This window comes from Carcharhinus amblyrhynchos, chromosome 24 (genome assembly GCF_965287045.1).
Source record: "Carcharhinus amblyrhynchos chromosome 24, sCarAmb.v2.hapA, whole genome shotgun sequence".
Lineage (NCBI taxonomy): Eukaryota > Metazoa > Chordata > Chondrichthyes > Carcharhiniformes > Carcharhinidae > Carcharhinus > Carcharhinus amblyrhynchos.
In genome coordinates, this window is record NC_137347.1 from 29,933,162 (window position 1) to 29,955,386 (window position 22,225).

At 41.6% G+C, this 22,225-nt stretch overlaps 1 protein-coding gene across 2 annotated transcripts in view; it reads left to right on the plus strand.

The window, feature by feature from the left end:
* The first annotated feature begins 31 nt into the window (after window positions 1–31).
* The window catches only part of LOC145357783 (glucocorticoid modulatory element-binding protein 1-like), a 35,638-nt gene continuing 13,444 nt past the window's right edge, over window positions 32–22,225 (plus strand). The window contains exons 1-5 of one of the 2 annotated variants that reach the window (XM_080211265.1): window positions 32–328; window positions 6,033–6,121; window positions 16,184–16,305; window positions 16,845–16,948; window positions 20,302–20,459. In XM_080211265.1, coding sequence (XP_080067391.1) covers window positions 189–328; window positions 6,033–6,121; window positions 16,184–16,305; window positions 16,845–16,948; window positions 20,302–20,459 — 613 coding nt within the window. In that variant the 5' untranslated portion in view covers window positions 32–188. Of the gene's footprint in view, window positions 329–5,981; window positions 6,122–16,183; window positions 16,306–16,844; window positions 16,949–20,301; window positions 20,460–22,225 lie in introns of both variants that reach the window. The other variant, XM_080211266.1, reaches the window with a different exon arrangement.

Here is a 22,225-nt window from a genome sequence, read left to right on the forward strand (position 1 = left end):
GCCGCGCCGACGCTGGCAGGGAGACGTTGGTGACGGAAAAGCGCCGAAGCAGCGAGCGCGGGGCCTCGGCCGTTTTGTGGTGGTTGAGCGGCGGTCAGAGCCCGCGGTTGGGCCGCTAGGCCCCGCAGGCTCGCTAGGAGGCGGCGGGACTATCGTTGGGGGCGAGAAGAGGAAGCGGGGAGGGAAAAATGGCGAACGCGGCCGAGGTGAACGCGGTGACTGTTGGGGATATGGTGGTGGTGAAGGCCGAGCCTGCGAGCCTGGAGGGGGAGAGCTCGGAGGAGAGCAAGACCCAGGTCATCCTGCAACTGCAGCCGGTCCAGCACGGGTAAGGAGCGGCCTGCCGGCTGACTCCAGCCACAGCAAGGCCTGGAGTATAGCCTGGGGCAATGATAGACACTGCACGATCGGTCAAATACATTTAATATATTAAAGCATTAACTGTAGTGAGACTGTGGAAACATTGATATTGAACCCTGATGTATTAAAATATGTTAATACATTAAAATATAGGATTAAGCTATAAATACATTGAGGTAGATCTGATGCCCAGAGCAGCGAATGTGGGGGTGCCTGAAGCCCAGGGAGGCAAATATGGGGGCGCCTGATGCCCAGGGCAGGAAATGTGGGGGCGCCCAAGTGCCAAATGTGGGGGTGCCCGAAGCCTGGGGTGCCAAATGTGGGGGTGCCCGAAGCCTGGGGTGCCAAATGTGGGGGTGCCTGAAGCCTGGGGTGCCAAATGTGGGGGTGCCTGAAGCCTGGGGTGCCAAATGTGGGGGTGCCTGAAGCCTGGGGTGCCAAATGTGGGGGTGCCTGAAACATGGGGTGCCAAATGTGGGGGGTGTCTGAAGCTTGGGGTGCCAAATGTTGGGGTGCCCGAAGCTTGGGGTGCCAAATGTGGGGGGACAGCTAATGCTGTAATTGCCCGGAAAGTTTAAGCTTCCACAATCGTAGAATCCCTACAGTACAGAAGAAAGCCATTCGGCCCATCAAGTCTGTACTGACTAGAATCCCACCCAGGCTCTATTCCTTTAACTCCACACGTTTACCCTGATAATCCCCTGAGACTTGTGTCAATTTTAGCATAGCAATTCAATCTAATCTGCACATCTTTGGATTTTGATCACTGGCAATCACTCCAGCATCTAGTTCACCATATATTGAATTACATTAAAATAAATAATTATAATAAGCCAAGTATGTTCAGAAGTAAATATGAAACAATGCATGTTAAACAAACTATACGACAATTAATTTGAATTTCACTATGCAACTAAAAATTCAATTCTAACATTAAATTAAGTACATTAAAATTTAAGCAATGAACTAGCCGACCAATATTTTAAAAGTAGAACTAAATTAATAATATTGCATTATAATTATAAGATTAAATTGTAAATCCATTCAATTACAAGTATTCAGCAATAATATAAATGTAAAGTTATAAACAGTGTAAATATTTATATACTATAAATAAAATACTGTGAAATGCATAGGACTTAGACTTGGTGGAGATATGGGTAGTCCAAAGCTTAGGGCCCACAAATGTAAGATAGCCACAAATAAATTTTAATAAGGAATTCAGGAAAGTGGTTAAAATGTAGAACTTGCTACCAATTGGTGTGGTTGTGGCAACTGGCATAGATGCATTTTGAGGAGGATCTAGATAAGCATGTGAGGGGGAAAGGAATAGATGATCAGTTAAAGTGGGAGGAGGATGGCATAGTCCATAAACATTGACTAGTTTCAGTGGTGTAAATTCTATGTAATAACTCAGAAAAGTAAAAACAAATAAAATTCAAATTCAAATCTGCAGCATAAATGCAAAAATGTAGATAAGTGCATTAACTTAAATTGGCATCAAACATTAAGTTTTAATATAAACATAGCGTAAACAGTTATTTTAATAGATTACATTTTGAAAGCTCAAACATTTGTTAAATGGTAAATTAATACTTTAAATAATAAATACAAGTCGTAAAATAAAATGCTAATTAAATAAAACAAGTTTAAAAATCAAATAAGTTAGATGTTAACGTTGCTCTAAGTATGTAATTTAATAAAAAGATAACTAAAATTAAATCTGACAAATATAATCTGGAATTCCATCTTGCATACAGAAAAATCTTGCAAAAAGTTCATAGACTTGGAACCTGAACACAAAATTCAGGTTGGCAAACCTAGTGCAATGCTGAGAATGCTGCATGGTCAGAGGCTTTTAGATAAGGTGTGAGAGAGCCTGCCCTCTCAGGGGACATAAAGAAACAAGTAGCATGAAAGGATCACATGAAGAGGAGTTCCCGCTGGTGTTGGGCTGATATTTATCCCTCTGCAAAAATCACTGAAAATAAAGTGATCTGGTCATCATCTCATTTCTGTTTGTGTGAAAATTGGCTGCTGTTTTTTCAACAGGTGAATTACACTTTTTTAAAAAGTACTCAATTGGCTTGGGTGGGCTGAGGAGAGAGAAGCAAAATACTGCACTTGCTGGAAATAAAAATAAAAACATAAAAAGTGGAAATACTTAGCATGTTAGGCAGCCGCAGGGAGAGAGAAACAGGGTTTATGTTTCACATCACTAAACTGTTGTCCAAAAGAAATCTTTTCAGAATGACAGCACAGAAGCTCAACCCCTTGTGCCCATCCTGCTGCTAGCTCTTCAGTTGGACCTGTGAACTCAAACCACATTTCCCTGATCTCTGTCCCATATTTTCTTATATTCATTTTCAAGCAGGTCCTATTCCGTATTGCTTAGTGTTATGGTCTGCTTCTAATAAATACATTTTAAAACCATTTTCGTTTGGAAATATCTTGCAACTGGAACTCTTTTCAAACATTTTTCCTGCTGGGGAATGTTCATCCAAGTGCAAAATTACTTATTAAAAAAGAAATTCAGAAAGTCTCAAATGATAAAGAATGGCCCAAAGTCCATTTTTAACCGAGGTATAATTTGTACCTTAGATTCCAGTGTTAAGATATGGTTCTGATGGGTGGGTGTGATGCCAGCTTACTATTATAGAGAAAATTGGGGGAGATGATGGTATAGTGGCAATATCACTGGAATAGTAATCCAAAGGTCCAGGTTAATGCTCTGGGGATATGGATTCAAAACCTACCGCAGCAGCTGGTGGAATTTGAATTCAGTTAATAATAAATCTGGAATATAAAGCTAGTCTCGGTAATGGTGACCATGATAATGTCACCGATTATTGTAGAACCCATCTGGTTCATTAATGGCCTTTAGAAGGAAATCTGCCATCCTTACCTAGTCTGGCCTACATATATATGACTTCAAATGCACAGCAAAGTGGCTGACGCATAATTGTCCTCAGTTGAAGGGCAATCAAAAATGGGCAACAAATGTAGTCTTTTCAGGATGCCCACATTCCACAAAATAAAAATGTTGAGCAAGTGGGCCTTTCCAGTGTTCCTGGGTGTCTCCTGCCTAATGCTGTGGTCTAGGGGAGGCTAATTTTTAAAATATTTATTGTCAGAGTGTGGATGATGCTGACGAGTTCAGCATTTATTGCCCACTCCTGAAGGCATAGAGTCAACTATGTTGTGTGGGATCAGAGGCACATTGGGCAGGCAAGTAGATGGGCATGAGGCAAACCACTTGGGTTTTTAAAGATAGTTTTCATGTTTTACCTTGTGTTGCAGACAAACGGTCAGATTTTACCAAATTAAATTTTCAGTCTGCCATGGTGAGATTTGAGTTCTTAATCTCTGGCTTGCTGGTTCACTATCATAAACTAAATTGCAGAGCAACTATTCCCTGCTCCATTGGTATGATCCATTCTGGCAGAGGTGCAGTTTCAAACTTTAAAAATGGCTTTATTTTGCTGCTTCAGTTGAGGCTTTGGTATATGAGCCCACTTTTCCATAGTCAGACCTGCTTGCAACGTGCACTGGAGTGAGTCTGATGATGTAATTTTCCGGGCTTCCTCTTTAACATTGACAGGGGTGGGGGAGTAGCTGATAAGCCCCTTTCCTCTCCTAGCTGGATTTTGTTTTGCTGTTTAAAAAGTGTGGTGTGACTCTAATCTAATGCTGGATCTGCCAACTCCCTTCCATTCCAGCTACCAGGCTTGTACCATTCCAATTCCAGAAACTTCAGCATTTTGCTTCTTGAAAAAGGATTACACTGCCACGGCATTTATCCTGGTGGACTGTTTTATATAGATGCATGCAGAGTGTAGATCTGGATTGGCATATGCCAATAATGAATTACCCCCAGGGATTGTCATGTTTTTTTGCAGTTTGTACAGTGTTTCTGGGAGTTGTGCCAATCTACAACTGAAGCCATGGCCTCGAGGTCAAGCATGGTGAAAATCCAGGGCTGCTGTATGTTTGATCATTGTCAGTGCCTGTAGTGCACGAATGTGAGCTGATTGCCTCAACGAGGAGACAGTAGGCTGTGAATGTGTGTGTGTATGATATTGGAAGTCCAAGTGAGTAGCTGGTGCAGGTACGATGGGCTGATTGATCTTTTATGCTATTCTATAATTATGACATTCCATCTTGCATATAAATCATTTTGTCAACAATGCAAGATCTCCAGCGATTACTTTTTTGAAGGCAAGTCCATATTATTTCTTCCATTGATAATATTCTTTGATATAAACTAGGGGAACCTGTGTGGTCCTGACATTGTTGGCAGTCCACCATTTTTCGTTTGTTCTGCAGGATGCTGTCTTCTACTCACCAAAGACCTCCAGCATCTAAAAAAAATGTAACAAAAGGAAGTTAAATTATGTCTCCAGATTAAACAAGGAAGCTCTGATGGTAGTGTGGTGTAGTATTAATCCCATATCCTTCTTAACGTAAGTCTGTTGCAGTACAGAGACCAGGGTGATATTGGGCTGAATTCTTATTCTGTACTGATTAAGATTTCAGTTTTAAGTCTAACTTGATTAGAGTTAAAAGTGCTGCAGTTGTCCTCAGCATCTCTGGGCATAATTTCTGATCACCATCCATTGACCCGTTGCTGGAGACTATATGTGCATGGATGTGGGAAAAGGATGTAATCGTGCTAAGCTACTGTTCTCGCATGATCATATTGCTTACCTACTTTTTGTTGTAGAACTATATGGAATTCAGCACCTTCAGGAATGGAAAGGGGAACATTTCAGGGGATCGTTTTAAGCAAAACTTGAAATCTAAGCAGCTGCTTTAAAATATTGCTGGCTGTTGAGGATCAGAGCATCGTTGTTATTTGGCATCTAAAGCTTATTGACATGAATGTGCTGCTGAGGGAAAAATATCACCATCAACTGTGTTTGTGTGTGCATTAGCTTGTGAGGAGGCTGTAAATTGGAGTTTATCATGACACGATGAGCTTATAATTGAAGTTGACACTAGAGTGCAGTACAATATCGTACTTTGGATCCTAACATTAAACTGTGGTCTCAAATGTTCTAATGTTAAAAGATCTGTGGAACTGTTTCAAGGAAAAGCAGGCCTTTTGCTTAGAGCTTCTTTGGTGCCCAGGCCAATGTTCCATCTGCATAACTGAGTGCAGCCAAAAAAAATTAATTGTGTACATCACTGAGAAATTTCTCACAATGTGCTGAAATACTATATAAATGCTAGTTTTTAATAATGAGCTGAAACTTTTTTGATGTGATCTTCATTTATTCATTATGTTGCATTGATATCCACATGTTCTTCATGACTCAAAATGCTTTTCCAGGCACAATCTCAGGTTGATTGGAGAGAATCCAAAATGGTTGGATCTTTTTCCACTTGAGGTATGTGTGTAATTGCTCGCGGAGAGTTGGAGCAGATATTTACAACAATAAGAGTGAATGCTGGGCAAAGTGTTGCATGCAATGAGTGTGACAGTTGCAAGAAGTGCCTGTCACAAACCAAACTTTCAAAATACCAACACCAAATTTTGGTCAGTTGGTGCATTTCACTGAACTCCCAGTGACAGCACTATATTGTTTTGACTAGACTACTTTCCATTTATCTTTGTGCAGTTGTTGATTCCTGTACTTTGGACTGACCCCCGTTTGAAATTATTCCAATAGCATGTGTGAAGAAGGAGCAGAATCGAATTGCAATGCTTCAGTTGTGACCGTGGAGACTCACACTTTACAGAAGCTAGCAGACGGGGAAGGTAAGACTTCAGACTATTTCTATGCATAACAAAAAATTGGTTATTGCCATTTGAGTTTTGCTTGTTTTAAGGTTTGAACATCCAAACATTGCTAAATAAACAGGATAAGGTAACAAAATTTCTTCAAGGCTAAGGGGTTACAGGAGTAATGTTTGTTGAACGTTTGATGTTACAGTTTGATTTCAGCAGTATTTTAAAGCAACATAAACATGTTCTGTACAGTTTAACTTTTAGGCTACATATTAAAGAGGAGGAAAACTTTATAGCATCATAGGAGGCTGTTCAACTCTCTGTGCTGGTACTAGCTTTTGAATTGCTAAGTTATGCAACGTAGTAACAGACTAATTTGGTCTTACTTATCCGTACTAGTGTTTATGCTGCACACAAGCTACATCTAACCCACTCAGCGTGTTCTTCCATTCCTGCCTTTCTTGTGTGTTAATCAAGCTTGTTCTTGAATGCATTAATTCTATTCACTTCACCTCTACCCTGTGGGGTAGCAAGTTCCACATTCTAAACTCTCTCTAGTAAAGAAGTTCCTTCAGAATTCCTTGTTAGATTATTTGTGACTTTCTGTGTGTAAAGTTTGGTTTCAGTTCTACTCTTCACTGCCAATTAAAACATTGGCAACTCCTCAGCTTTCTCTTTTCTAGCAAAAAGAACCCCAGTCTAGTCATTGTTCTCTGATAGGTATAACATCTCTCAGTTCAGGTACAATTCTGGTAAATCTTTTGACCCTTTTTCCAGTATATCTAATTTCTTTTTCTAGTATGGACAACTGGGCTGTGCTCATTAGTCCCAAATTGTCTAACCAGTGTTTTTCATAAGCTTTACACAATCTCTGCACTTTTTAGTTCTTACACAACCTCTCCACTTTTTGGTTCTATTCCTCAGAGAAATTAATCTCTTAACTTAATAAGAACATAAGAAATAGGAGCAGGAGTAGGCCAACTAGCCCTTCAAGCCTGCCCCGCCATTCAATAAGATCATGGCTGATCTGTCGTGGCTCAGTTCCACATTCCCACCCTCTCCCCATAACCCTTAATCCCCTCTCTTATCAAAAACCCATCAACCCGCATTTTAAAAATATTTAGCGAGGTAGCTAAATTTGTTTGCATTTTTTATAGTCTTAACCTGTGTTTAATGATTTGTGAATTCTGTACCCTTGGGTTCCTTGTGTTTCTTTGTCTAAGGAGTATTTAGTCTCCTTAAGCTTTGTACAAAATGTACCACCTCGCATTTGCCGTATTGAAATTTGATTGCCAATTGCATGCCCATTCTGCAAATTTATTACTGTCTTGTTGCATTCTTTCTCAGTACTAATGATACCTCTGATTAAAACCCCTTTCTGTTCATTCCCGCTATACAGATATCCTGATCCACAAATCCAGTCAGTGTACTATAATCCACTTTGTATTCATTCTTACTTGTCAAGAGTACAGTTCCAAAACCCCACCCTTTGCTGCTGTACAAAATTCTTATTCCAGATTAATGGTCCAATAAAAAAAGAAATCTCTGCATAGCACTATCAGAATCAGAACAGGCACTTTAGTGGATCTATAACTTTAAATCTGCTCATCTAAATACCTCTGCGACATTGAGTTTGTCGGTTTCCTGCACAATTCACGAAAATAGTGCGGACTATATGCTATTACTATGGTTTTATTGGAGCCTCAATATGTCAGCTCAATACAAACATAAGATTAATAGCTGCTAAAAGAAGACTTTTCATTATTCTTTCCCATTAACAGATCATTATTCTAGGATCACTGAATAAATTGGGGGTGGGGAGACACTTAAAGACTTATTTCTGAGTTGAACATTTATATTAAAAACAACTTGCTCTTTTTAGAGCACAGTAAGATGACATTTACCAAATTAAATGTTTCCTACGATTTAATTACTTTAAATGAATTCTACAAAGTGCATTTCCAATGAAGGAATATCCTAGTCCTTTTTCTCCTCAAGTTCTTGAGATAATCCTTACCCTGATGTCTCAAGGCTTGCATGGGACATTAAAAACACTATTAAGATGCAACTGTTTTCATCGCAAGCCAGTTGAGCTGCTTTTTCTCAGACTTCACTTTTTGCAGTTGAAGGGAAGGGAAGAGGTTAATCAACCCTGTCCAGTCCTTTAAAAAGATTATAACCAAACCATCACACCACATTGCATTTCTCAGTTAAGCCAGACTTCAGTTGATTATTCAGTAGGTAACTATGCTGTTAGGGTGAGGTTAGCTAATCTGCAGTTTGTGCTGTTTGGTTGTCCTCAAAGCCCCTTGGACTAAGGAAGACACATTCTGCCATGATTCTCTTTGCAGTTGCTGTACAGTGACCTTAGCTAGAAATTGTTTTCTGTGTGGACAGGATCCAGCTTGGCTCTGATCAAAATTGTAGCCTACCAACACTCATGAAGATTGTCATATGGGTAAGATAATGGAGGGCAAACGGTGTCTATGGAGCTGTACCCCAACATCAGTAAGTGCACTCAGGAGTCAAGAGATTCTGTTAGGGATATCAGCAGTGGTATCCTTGCATGCTGTTGCACTTATTTGTGTTCCTTCATTTCCCAGGGTGTAGTGGCACCTGGTACTCTGTGTGCAAAGCTTAATGTCAGGAATGTCCAAGCTTCATCACTTTTTTGGCTGCTTAATGGATCCATTACAACATTATTGTTCATCTAGAGCAACATTTTGACAAGGATCTGCTGCCAGAGAATTAGTGCCAGTTCAGAAAAAATTGAGGAACTACTAATTTGGTGTTTGCAGTTAGACTGCTCCAGGAGAAATGCCAAGGACTGAACATAGACCTCTACGCCTTGTTTATTGACCTGGCCAGAGCATTTGATACAGTCAGCTGTGAAGGCACTCGGAAGATAATGAAGAAATTCAGCTATCCTGAAGCAATGATTCACCAGTTCTGTGGAGATATACTAATGCATTCCCTGGGTGGCTGAGTGTCCTGAGCCATTCCTGTTCACTGCCGATGGCAAAACCAATTTGTGTGCTAGCGCTAAACCTCGTCAGCATATCCTTCTCTGCCATGCTTCTCAATGCTTTCAATGATGGTGATCCTGTCATTGTAGTTGGGTGTCTCATGGATGGGAACCAGGTCAAAGTCAAGCAAAGACCAAGGTCATCATGGTCATACTTTGCTATTTCCTGTTTGCTGCTGACTGTATTAGTTAACAGTTCAGAGTTGGATGTGCAGTAGAGCATGGGCTTGTTACCTGAGGATGTGACAACTTCGGCCTTGCAATCAGCACAGAAAACCAAAGTAATGTACCAGCCTGCTCCAGGAAAACCCTGTTTCAAGTCCACGATTTCACTCCATGACCTGTCAGAAGTGGATAAGTTCATTTTCTCTCACACTTTCTCTCAAACTGACTATATTGACAATGAGACATGTAGAAGAATAGCCAAAGCAAGTGTAACTTTGGCAGACTTTGAATATCAATGTGGGAACAAAGACGAATCAGTTTCCCGACTGAATTGAAAGTTTGTAAAGCACAAGTACTGCCTGCTCTACGCATACCAGATTTGGCTTGTGTACCACCACAGTGCCAAAAGCTCAACCGCTTCTTCATTTGAGCTGCCTTCAGAAGATTCCCAAGATCAGGTGACAGGGCAAAATATCAGATATTGAAGGTCCTTACCCGAACTGGCATGCCAAGCAATCACACCATTTTGAAACTGCCAAAACTAGGTTGGGCTGGTCATACAGCCAGACTGCCTGACACTTGCTTACCAAAGCAAATTTTCTGTGGAGAGCTTGAGTCTGGGGTTCACTCTCATGGTGGTCAAAGGGAATGCCACAAGGACATTCTGAAAGTTTCACATAGAAGTTTTGATATCAAGTTTGTGCCCTAGGAGAAACTCGCCCAGGAACGCTGCACCTGGTGCAATAAATAAAAAATGGTATGGGCCCTTCAAAAGCAAGCTCATGTTAAAGGCAGAGGAAACCTCCAAGTCAACCAAAACTCAATCATCTGCAGTATTTTGTCCTATTTGCAGCACAAACTTCTGAGCACAGAACAGCTTTAGCAGTCACCCAAGTGTGCACTGGAATCTTACCAAATGCTGCAGGTGAACATATTCAGCTTCACCTCAAAGGATGAACAACAAGTAGTAGATCGATTGGAATCTTTTTGGTATGTTTAAAGTTTTAAGTACATCATTCCATTTCTGTGTATATCTGAAGTTACTGCTACTGATAGATTCTGGTGTTCTGATTTGAAATGTATTTATCCAACAAGGCAACAGTACTAAAAGTAGCACTTTGCACATCTCCAGACTCTCAATACATCAAACAGGACAAGCCAACGTAATGAATGCAAATCTAAATGTGTTTCTTGGCGTCCATGTCCACTTTAAGAACATAGGAAACAGGAGTAGGTATAGACCACATGGTCACTAAAGCTTGCTTCACCATTCAAAAAGACCATGGCATATCTGCCTCAATTCCTGTATACTGCCTGAGCTGTATATTGCCCACAGCCTGTAGCTTGAACTGATGGAAGGATTTTACCTGATCTGTGTTACTTGACCCCAGATCTCTTTTTTATTTTCTCAACACCCTTCTCGAGTGAAACAGAGTATTTCCAAGAAGGAATTTCTAACAGCATGGAATGGGGGAAGGTCAATACTTGAATCAATAGAAGACCATCAAACAGCAGAACCTTCACTTGCAAGCCTAATCAGATGAAAGCATGAATTACTCACTGATATTTATCTCTGTCTGGCTTGGTGCAGTATGCCTCACAGGCAGATATGACTCAGAAGGTTGTGCTTCAGCTCTTACTGCAAAGACTTGAGCACAAAATCCAGAATGATTCTCCATTGTGGCGCAGAGAGTACTGCTCTTTCACTCTTGAATGAGACATTTAACCAACTTACAGTAAAACAGATCATCTGTTTGCAGGACTTACTGTGCGCAATTGACTGCTACATTTCCTACATTAGAACTACTCTTCAAAATGTAGTTCCTTGGGACATGTTGAGGTACTGAAAAGTGCTTTACAAGTAGATGCAAGATTTTCTTTTACAATGCTGTTGATCTATCTGTAAAGATTCCAGACCACTTCTGGTCTTGACTCTTGATACTACAAACAAATGTCTTCCTTGCAGTGAGGCTGGGTGGTGGCGACGTAGGGTCAGGTGTTGTCGGCATGTGACCGCAGGGCAAGACCAGCAGGCAGGGTTAAATAATAGACCTACTCAGCTGAAACCATGCGATTGCTGATGAAGTCTAGAGAAATAACCAACATTTCTATTGGCATTCATCCCCCTCTCATACAGCTAGGTACAGGAGTGCCTCCTAGTCATACCCTACAAGAAGACCATCAACATTTGGAAAGGAAAAAGACAAGGGGGAGGAGAGTGAATGGGAAGAACAGGGAGGCTGAGAAGGTAATGAAGGAAAGGGAAGAGAGTTAGTGTATTTTGGTTTGGTTTTATTTTAAGTTACTGAGGATATATTCCCTTAAACTCCTTACTCACAAAGCATATTTGCACCATTTAAAGTTCATACCTCATCTTCTGATGGCCTGGTTAGTAAAATCACTGCCCAATGTAGAACTAAGTTACAGAGTAGGCCTGGGTTTGCTCCCCAGTCTCTACTACTTTCAGCCTGAGTATTCGGCTGGACCTCTGCATCATTAGTCAGTGGGACAAAATTTGACATGGTTTCTGATTACTATCCAGCAGCTCCAACCAGAAAGTATGCATACGTTGTTTGAGTTTTTGTAATGCCAGCCTGCCAACACTCCCTAGACTCAGAACATATATCTGACAGCATCTGTTACCTATGGCACAGTAACCCAGGGAAGTATCACAAATAAATATATCAAATTGCACTGTACTGCAGTCCTAGAAAGGAACAGTGGTGGAAAGTTTTAGAAGAACCTAAGTAATGAATGGAAATTGGCCCAGGAAAGTGGATTTTTTTTGTCATTTGATGCAACTGATGTGCAGTAACAATATAATGTAACGGTGTTAGTTAATAACCCAATCCCTCTGGATAGGAAAGGCTTTGAACTTCTGATATTTTGTTCCTTTAATCTTGTAGGTATGATTACTACGTGCACTTCCTGCAGTGGTTAAAGTCATTGAATGAAGCTTGTGAATAAATTTCATATCAGCATAGGCAACAGCTGCAACCCTTTAAACTAAGGCGTGTTGTAAGGTCCTGAGGGGATTTATTTTACTGGAGGGCTGCAGCAGTTTGCTGGGCACTGATTTGCATCTCTGGTTGTTTCCGTCCAACCCATATTTCTCACATTCCCAGTAATGGCCCAGAACAGCATTTTCAGTGAGGAGTGAATAGGGGGAATTGTTAAGACAAGTGGGAGCAGCTGAAGTGGTGGTCTGGGCATGGGATGACTGGCTGTTTCTGCAATTAGGTGATGGAGAGTAGGAGGACATTGTTTTTGCTGTGGTACAAAATGTTTATAAATCTGATTGTGTTTGAGCCTTTTCCATTAATTTTCTTCACTACTTCCTTGAAAGTGCTGTCCGTGAGTGGGATGCAAACTTCGTGGTTCCTCGATATTGTAAAGGCTATTCTTTATGCATAGTTATAAGACAATGAGTGTTGACCAAGTTTCTTCGGTCATCTGTCTGAAATATCTCCTTTGTGACTCTGTCAGATTTTGTCTGCTAATGCGCCTCTAAAACATCTTGGAACTTTTTTTAACTTATGGTAGTGGCACTTGTGATCCTGGACCAAACTCCCAAGTATTTTGTTACAATCTGGTTAGGACCAATAACTTTTTGTTTAAAGTAGGCAAAGTTTGAGATTCAACACATTTGCTCAGAAAGTAAAGCCTCAAAGATTCCAAGCTTTCTGAACAAACAAAATAAACTTTACTATGCAAGGTTAGAATAGTAAAACACTTTGCAATGTCTTTTTGTACCTCATGCTAACCCTGAATGTTAGAATAGAATCATTGAATTTCTACAGTGCAGAGGAGGCCATTCAGCCCATCTAATCTGCACCAATCACAATCCCAACTGGGCCTATTGCCATAACCCACATGTTTACCCTGCTAATCCCCCTGACACTAGAGTCAGTTTAGCATGGCCAGTCAGCCTAACTCGTGCATTTTTGGACTGTGGGAGGAAACCGGAGCACCCGGATGAAATCCACACAGACACAGGGAGAATATTTTGCACAGCGACCCGAGGACGGAATTGAACCAGTGTCCCTCGCGCTGAGAGGCAACAGTGCTAATCACTGTGCCACCGTGCCAGAGAAACTGTGGCCCAACACCCACAGTGCACATTAAAAAGCAAATGTGACCAAGAAAGTCTCCTGAGATTTCTCGTCAACCCACCCAGATGTCAGCAAACAATGAGTCACTTAATCTTGTTGAAACGCTCTCTCTCATGCGGGATTCTAGTCATCAGTTACAAAGATCTGGCCTTGGAATTCTTTCCAAACGTTGCTCCAACTCAATGCCTCAACAGTGGCCCACTTTTCAGGGTTTCAAGTCCATCTCCCAAGGCTTAGTCCCCCTGGATTCCCAAGTCTGCACTTCTTCAACTCACAAGCACAACTTCAGCTGTTGGGCCACGTGGAACAGAACATTTGCAGCATGGAATCAACAATCTTAAATCGTCTTCTCCAATCTCCAGGTCTTCTCCCAAACCCTCAAAAGCCAGCCAACTGCAGCACTTTTACTACTTGGAGCTTCATTGCTCCTTTTCATTTTCTGGTATCTCTCTCTGTTCCATCTGGAACTGTTCTGGAATCTCACCATGTTCCAGAATTCATGTTCCAATCCAATATTTACTGACCGCACCCTACTCCAGGCAAACTCCTCCCTCCTGAACGAGGGCCTACTTTCACCACATCCTGTCTGGCATCCATTCTAACCTGTATTGGATTGGATAAGGAGTGCCCGTGGTATTTACTGACTGCATCCTACTCCAGGCAAACTCCTCCCTCCAGTGTGACACAATCAGTCAGCGTTCCCTGACTGGCACATACTTCCCTCCAGAAAAGCAAACCCAAAATTCATGCTGAAATCTCACAGCGAGCACTGCAACGTCAGAAGGGTCAGTGCTGAGGGAGTGCTGCACTGTCAGAGGGTCAATACTGAGGGAGTGCCGCTCTGTCAGAGGGTCAGTACTGAGGGAGTGCCGCACAGTCAGAGGGTCAGTGCTGAGGGAGCGCTGGGCCACATGATCGGGGTTTCATGCCATTTTCTTTTTTATCTGCGTGCACTGGACCTGTGTCCTTGCACTAAAGAACTAAAATGCTCGCTCCTGGTCCGCATATGTTTGCAAAATCCCAGGATATCCTGGGAAATGTAGTTCCCAGCCCCCACTCAGTGATAAGGTAAGTTTGGATTTGCAACACTTACTTATTGTTAGTTGTGTTGGATTGGCGGAGGGGGAAGGGCGCTGGGGCTGGGAAGCAGCGTAATTATTATAAAGATAGAGTGTATCACAAGTGAAGCTGAATTTGGCATTAGGAAGTGAATAGTAATAATCAGAAGGGAGCCAGTGGATGGTGAGCATGGAGCACACTGACTTGTTTTTCTCTTATGGACTGAAGTGCTGAGGCCTCTTGCATCCTAACCACCAACCCCTCAGATCAGCTAAGGTGGCTAAGGCTGGCTATTGCGCCCTCTGTCTAGTTCAGTATCATACTGGATGAATTTGCTGATCAAGCTTTTCAGGGGCAGCTAATGCTGAGCATTTCTGACATGGACCTGTATCCTCAAGTAAGTTGGGTTCTTCTGAGTAAGAATATTAGTTACATAAAAGCTATAGTTGATGGACATTCTGAAGTAACTGGCTTCATTCTGAAGAATGACTTGCAACGTTTGGAATCCCGTGCTTGATTCAGGCATGCAGTTAGCTGGAATTGGCTGGCTAACCACAAGTTCAGAGCAGTCTGATCTTGTGTTACTTTTTCTAGCCACATTCCTAGTAATAGCATTGGTGCAAAGTTATTTTAAATTGCATCCATTTCGTTGCTCATTTGTGCAGTTGCGATTATGTGCCTGCTGTTGGCAACTGCTGGCAGCATTTAGCATTAAAGCATTTTGTAATTGTTCACGTAAAGGGCTGAGTGTCAATATCCACTACTTCATTTTGAACTCAGACCAAACTGATGGGATGAGTCATCCACCAGCTGTGAAATCCTGAGTAAGGTGAGTGTGAGACAATTTCAACCCAGTTGCAAGTGGATGAAAGTTCACATCACTAGTCACACGGCTGTAGTCTCACTCAAATGACAGGATATCTATTGTGGGAAACCAAGCTATCAAAACAAAATGGTATGTGCAAAGTGATGGATTTTGTACCTGATCTGTACTATGGTTTGGTCTTAGTGTGTGTGGTGGAGGAACTGTCAAAGGAGCTTAATGCTTGCATGTTAGTTTGTACTCATTTGGAAGTACTTGATTGGGAAATTGTAGAAGTAGCTTTGCTCTGCAGCTAACCCACTCTTTGTTTCCTGCTTACCCTGGGTGCCATTTGTTTTATTCCTGCTCTTTTCCCTTTGAACCAAATTCCATTCATTGAACCTTCACTGCGGTCAAATAGCGCCCCTCCCTATCTCTGTAACTCCAGCAGACCTATAACCCACCTGAGATCACAGTGCACCTCCGATTCAGATCTCTTGCACATCCTTGATTTTTGTCATTTGCCATTGGCAGCAGTGCCTCAGCTGCCCTGTACTCTAAAATTCCATTCCTAAGCACTATGCTTCTCTACCTGTCTTCCTTAAGGCACATCTTAAAACTTGCATTGTCACCTATACTAAAAATTCCTTAAGTGGCTTGACAATGTTCCTTTGAAGTGCATTGGCATTTTACTAAGTTTAAAAAAAACATAATTCATTGTTGTAAACTGGTCACTGGAAAAATAACTGAAAACAGGACGTGGTACTGACCAAAGAGGTAGATCCCTTTTGCAGTGGTTTTCACCAGATATGACCTGGCATAATTGCAGCAGTTTTTTTTTCCGTTATTCTGGGTGGGGTTGCAACGAATGTTTGCAGAGATGCAGTGAAAATTTACAGTATATAAAGGTGTATTTTTTTAAATTTCAGATATCTGCAATGAGCTCAATGAAGAAGTTGAAATTGCTTATCCCATTACCTGTGGCGAAAGCAAAGCTATTCTCTTGTGGAAGAAGTTTGTTTGCCCGGGTATTAACGTGAAATGTGTAAAGGTATGATGGAGATAAAAATGTTCTAGTTATAAGTGCTCTAAAATTTCTGATAAATTTCCAGCTCTTTATCTTACTGAATCATGCAAACCATGAAAGTCCTACGTTTGATTTCTGGCTGATAGAGTTGGCAGATCTCAAATGGAATTGCAGCAGGTGTACCTCACTGGCTCTAACCCCTTGTGATTGGGACAGGGCTGCCACTTCTGGCTGTTAATCCCACTCCCATGTGTGTTTGAAATATGTTCTGTTGTACTGCCTCTAAAGAGTGAATGGTCTGCTGCTTAGTAGGTTTACAAATGTTAATGATCTCTTGTCCCCTTGTGTAGCAAATGGAGAGCTCAACATTCCCCAACATGAATCAGTACCTCACTTTCAAGATTCTTGGGGGAATGTGCCTGCATGTTTTAGTGTGTCTGCGTATATGTATGCCTGCGGTATCCTAGTACCAATGTAGACATCTCTTTCACTTGTGTAGTATGTGACCAAAGGTGCCAATATTTCCAGTTCTGAATGAATTCTCCTGGTTTTCCTTCTTTCAGTTTAATGATCAACTCATTAGCCCAAAACAGTTTGTACACCTGGCAGGAAAGTCTACACTGAAAGACTGGAAGCGAGCAATTCGGATAGGAGGTATCATGTTGAGGTTGGTACCATTTTACCAGGATTCTTGTTTTTTGTAGACCTCTTTGCTTGAACAGTGATCTTGAGGATAATGCTGTCTATGTTGTTCATTTTGTTAATTTTCAGATGTGCTTTTCTGTGCTGACAACCAGATTCCTTGAGCTCCTTGCTGTCAAATTCTTAAGATTTCCATGGTCCCCTTTCCCCTCCCCTTCAAAGCCATTGTCAACACCTGCACTTAAAAAAAACTGAATCCATTCTTCCCATCTAATTATTGCTCCATTTCTAATGAGCTCAATGAGCTACTGACTTTCAGAGACCAAGGGCACCCACATTTGATTCCTTATCTGTGATTGGTGAACTAGGATTTCGCTTAATTCATCCTGCAGAGTTTTTAATCATTTGGACCCTGTTCTCTGCAACTCCTATCTGAGCACATAATCTAGGTGCAGTGCAGTACTTCAGTGAGTGCTGCATCTTTGAAGGTACTGTACTGCAGATGAGATACTGAACAGAGACCCTGTCTGTCTGTCTCAGGTAAAAGGGGTAAAAGATCTTGTGGCACTATTTTGCAGAAGAGCAGGAAATATCATCCACTGGTGTCCTGGCCAACATTTTACCTCTTGACCAACACTATTGAAAAACTGATTATGTGATCTCATTTCTGTATATAAATTGGCTGCTGTGTTTCCTATGTTACAACAGTGACTACACTTCTAAGGTATGCTGGAATCGTTTAAGACTTATCTGGATAGCCACATGAACATACTGGGAATGGAGGGATACAAACGAATAGTCTAGTTGGAAGCATGAGCGGCGCAGGCTTGGAGGGCTGAAGGGCCTGTCTTCTAAACTGTATTCTTTGTTCTTTTGTTCTTTCTTTTGTTCGTTGTTCTTTCTTTTGTTCGTTGTTCTTTCTTTTGTTCGTTGTTCTTTCTTTTGTTCGTTGTTCTTTCTTTTGTTCGTTGTTCTTTCTTTTGTTCGTTGTTCTTTCTTTTGTTCGTTGTTCTTTCTTTTGTTCGTTGTTCTTTCTTTTGTTCGTTGTTCTTTCTTTTGTTCGTTGTTCTTTCTTTTGTTCGTTGTTCTTTCTTTTGTTCGTTGTTCTTTCTTTTGTTCGTTGTTCTTTCTTTTGTTCGTTGTTCTTTCTTTTGTTCGTTGTTCTTTCTTTTGTTCGTTGTTCTTTCTTTTGTTCGTTGTTCTTTCTTTTGTTCGTTGTTCTTTCTTTTGTTCGTTGTTCTTTCTTTTGTTCGTTGTTCTTTCTTTTGTTCGTTGTTCTTTCTTTTGTTCGTTGTTCTTTCTTTTGTTCGTTGTTCTCTTTGTTCGTTGTTCTCTTTGTTCGTTGTTCTCTTTGTTCGTTGTACTCAATTTGCTGTAAACACTTTAAGGTGACCCATAGTCATGAAAGGTTCAGATAAACACAATTCCTTTCATTTTTTAAAACTTTTTTTCTTGAAGAATCTTCTCAAAATCTTCAGTATTCATCCCTAAACTTACTCTACTTGACTCAATGATCCGTTCTTCCTGCTATCCTTTAAACACCTTGGAATTTTTTTTATTAAAGGCATTATAGAACTGCCCACTGTTGTCAGTGGAATCCTAAAATGATCTTCTTTCTCTCTTGTTCCTTCTGAACTTTAATTGCATCATCGTCAACCAGCACACTCAGACTCTGCCCTGCATCCTTGTTATATGAGGTCAAGACTGCCCTTCACAGCAATTCAGAACTGTCCCTCCTATATCCTAATCATTTAACATTAGTGTTTTCCTGCACATTTGGATCTTTCTGGCTAAGTTTAAATTTTTAAAAGTTCAAAATTTACTAGTTCTGTGGTCTGCAACTGAGGACTGGCGGCATCTCAAATGTTTCCTTTGGGGAGTTCCCACCTGGATTATTTTTGTTCATGATTTTCCAGTGTGTGCAATGAAAGAAGTCAAAGCTCCTTCGTGGGTAGTGTGCATTTGTAAAACTCTGCTCTCAATTTTTTGTCACCTCCCACACTGCTCTCCTGAATGCTGTAGTGAATCTCCTATAATTGGTAGCAATCACTGCCAAGAATGTTGTGCTGAACTGTCAACAAGCACATGTTAGTCTGCAGCAATCTTGAACCTGTAAAACTGCATTTACACTAGTGTTGGTAGCATTGCCTCCATAAAGACTTTTGATGGGTTGTTCACCCGTGGTGCAGAGCAGCTTCAAATAGTTTCTGCTCAGGGTGAGGGGATATAGTTCAGGGAACTGAATCTCCTGTGATGACTATGACAGCAGTGGCCTATATGTACTTGTCAATGTTTCTGTGCTTGGCTGCTGGTGCTGTGACCTCTGCGCTGCAACATAATTCAAATGAGAGCAAGAGCTTTTCTGTTTGAAACAACCATTATCGCAGAAGGTGAGAAGTAAATTCGATTTGTAGACTTTTAGAGCTTTTGACTCATTCGGTATTTATGGTACAAGACTAGGCCCATGCTAACAACTGTCTATACTCACACCTGAAGAGTGACTACCTTAGTAATGTGAAGTGCTGCCAATGCGATCCTCTATACATGACAGTGCTTTCAGGCAAAAGAGCTAGGGAGAACGGTAAAGAGGAAATTCCAGTGGAGCGTCAGTGGTATTCTGATGTGACCTCGCTATGGTATTGGAGCACTTGGGTTAGTAGTTTATTCATATTATTATTTTTTAAATTGAGGACCCAGACTAAGTCATACAGTGCAGGGCACTACTAAACTGATAAAAATTTAAAAATCAGAAATTAGGAATTGAAGGACACCTGTTTATTTCTTGTTTTTAAATCCTGTAGATTGTCAGAATGCTGAGGGGATTCCACAGTTTTAAAACTGTGGGAAGATTCAGGAGATGACTCGGACCTCCTGATTTTAATTGTACTGCAGTGAGAATCTGGAAAAATGTTGAAAGGGAAAAATATGCTCACTAATTCAAGTGACAGGGACTCTTCTGTGTTCTGAATGGCAATCGGAATAATCCAGTGGGTAGGGGGGAGAGACAATAAAGCCATTCTGCCCACTTTGTTCATGCTGGATCTTTGAAAAAGTTATCCAATTAATCCCACTCTCCAAGTTGCTGTCCCAAGGACCTGTAAGTTTTTTCCCCACAAGTATTTATCCAATTCTGTTCTGTAAGTTATCCATTTGCTTTCACCACCCTTTGCTGTTTTTTTGTGGGGATACATGAGAGCAATAATGAATCCCAGCTCAGACCAAATCACAGTAGGATAGACTGAAGGAAAGCCCAGAGGCATGTACGGCATCAAGTCTGAAAGGCTGGTAGATTATGGTGTGATAGTTGGCAAGTCCCCCTGGGCTGCATCATGTGTGCCACCTTTCTAACTGATTGTCTCTGGATACACTTATTTGCAGGAAGATGATGGATTCTGGGCAGTTGGACTTCTATCAGCACGACAAAGTTTGCACCAATACCTGCCGCAGTACAAAGTTTGACCTTCTAATCAGCAGTGCAAGGGCACCAGTTCCCAGCCAGCAGAGCAATGTGATACAGACCCCTACCTCTATGGATGGTGAGTACAATGTGACAGAGATGAAGGGAGAGGACTGCAAGTGGTAGAGATGTGAAGTAGAATTAGGGAGATGTGAATTTGTTGTGAGCACATGGCTTGCTTTCACTAGAACTGAAGGAGTCTACAAAAAAGTTGATTCGTTGGTTCGGAAGAAAAAGGAGGCTTATGTTCGGATGAGGCTTGAGGGCTCAGGTAGTGCATTAGAAAGCTTTAGATTGGCTAGGAGGGAGTTGAAGAGGGAGTTAAGAAGGGCTAAAAGAGGACATGAGAAGACTTTGGCTGATAGGATTAAGGAGAATCCTAAGGCGTTCTATAGGTATGTCAAGAACAGAAGGTTGGTTAGGGCAAGATTAGGGCCAGTTACAGACAGTAGAGGGAAGTTGTGTGTGGAACCGGAAGAGATTGGAGAGGCATTGAACCAATATTTCTCTTCGGTGTTCACGAAGGGGGACATGAATGTAGCTGAGGAGGACACTGGGGTGCAGGGGTGTAAAATAGAAAGTATTGCAGTTGATACCGGGGATGTGCTGGATATTCTAGAGGGCTTGAAAATAGATAAGTCCCCTGGTCCGGACAGGATTTACCCTAGGATTCTCTGGGAGGCTAGAGAGGTGATTGCAGAGCCTCTGGCTCTGATCTTCAGGTCATCGTTGGTCTCAGGTATAGTACCGGAAGATTGGAGGACAGCGAATGTTGTCCCATTGTTTAAGAAGGGGAACAGAGACTTCCCTGGGAATTATAGACCGGTGAGTCTTACTTCTGTTGTGGGCAAGGTTTTAGAAAGAATTATTAGGGATAGGATTTATAGTTATTTGAAGAGTAATGAATTGATTAGAGACAGTCAGCATGGTTTTGTAGCAGGTAGGTCGTGCCTTACTAACCTTATTGAGTTCTTTGAGAATGTGACCAAAGAGGTGGATAGGGGTAAGGTAGTTGACGTGGTATATATGGATTTTAGTAAGGCGTTTGATAAGGTTCACCATGGTAGGCTTCTGCAGAAAATGCAGATGTATGGGATTGGGGGTAATCTAGGTACTTGGATCAGGAATTGGCTAGCAGATAGGAGACAGAGGGTGGTGGTTGATGGTGAATATTCGTCATGGAGTTCGGTTACGAGTGGTGTGCCTCAGGGATCTGTTTTGGGGCCACTGCTGTTTGTAATTTTTATTAATGATCTGGATGAGGGTATAGTTGGGTGGATTAGTAAGTTTGCTGATGACACCAAAGTCGGAGATGTGGTAGATTGTGAGGAAGGGTGTCATAGTTTGCAGGGTGACTTAGACAGGTTGCAGAGCTGGGCCGCGAGGTGGCGGATGGAGTTTAATGCAGAGAAGTGTGAGGTAATTCATTTTGGTAGGAGTAACAGATGTGTTGAGTATAGGGCTAACGGGAGGACTTTGAATAGTGTGGAGGAGCAGAGGGATCTAGGTGTATGTGTACATAGATCCCTGAAAGTTGGGAATCAAGTAGATAAGGTTGTTAAGAAGGCATACGGTGTCTTGGCGTTTATTGGTAGGGGGATTGAATTTAGGAGTCGCAGTGTCATGGTGCAACTGTACACAACTCTGGTGCGGCCGCACTTGGAGTACTGTGTGCAGTTCTGGTCCCCACATTACAGGAAGGACGTGGAGGCTTTGGAGAGGGTGCAGAGGAGGTTTACCAGGATGTTGCCTGGTATGGAGGGGAGGTCCTATGAGGAGAGACTGAGGGATTTGGGGTTGTTTTCGCTGGAAAGAAGGAGGCTAAGAGGGGATCTTATTGAAACA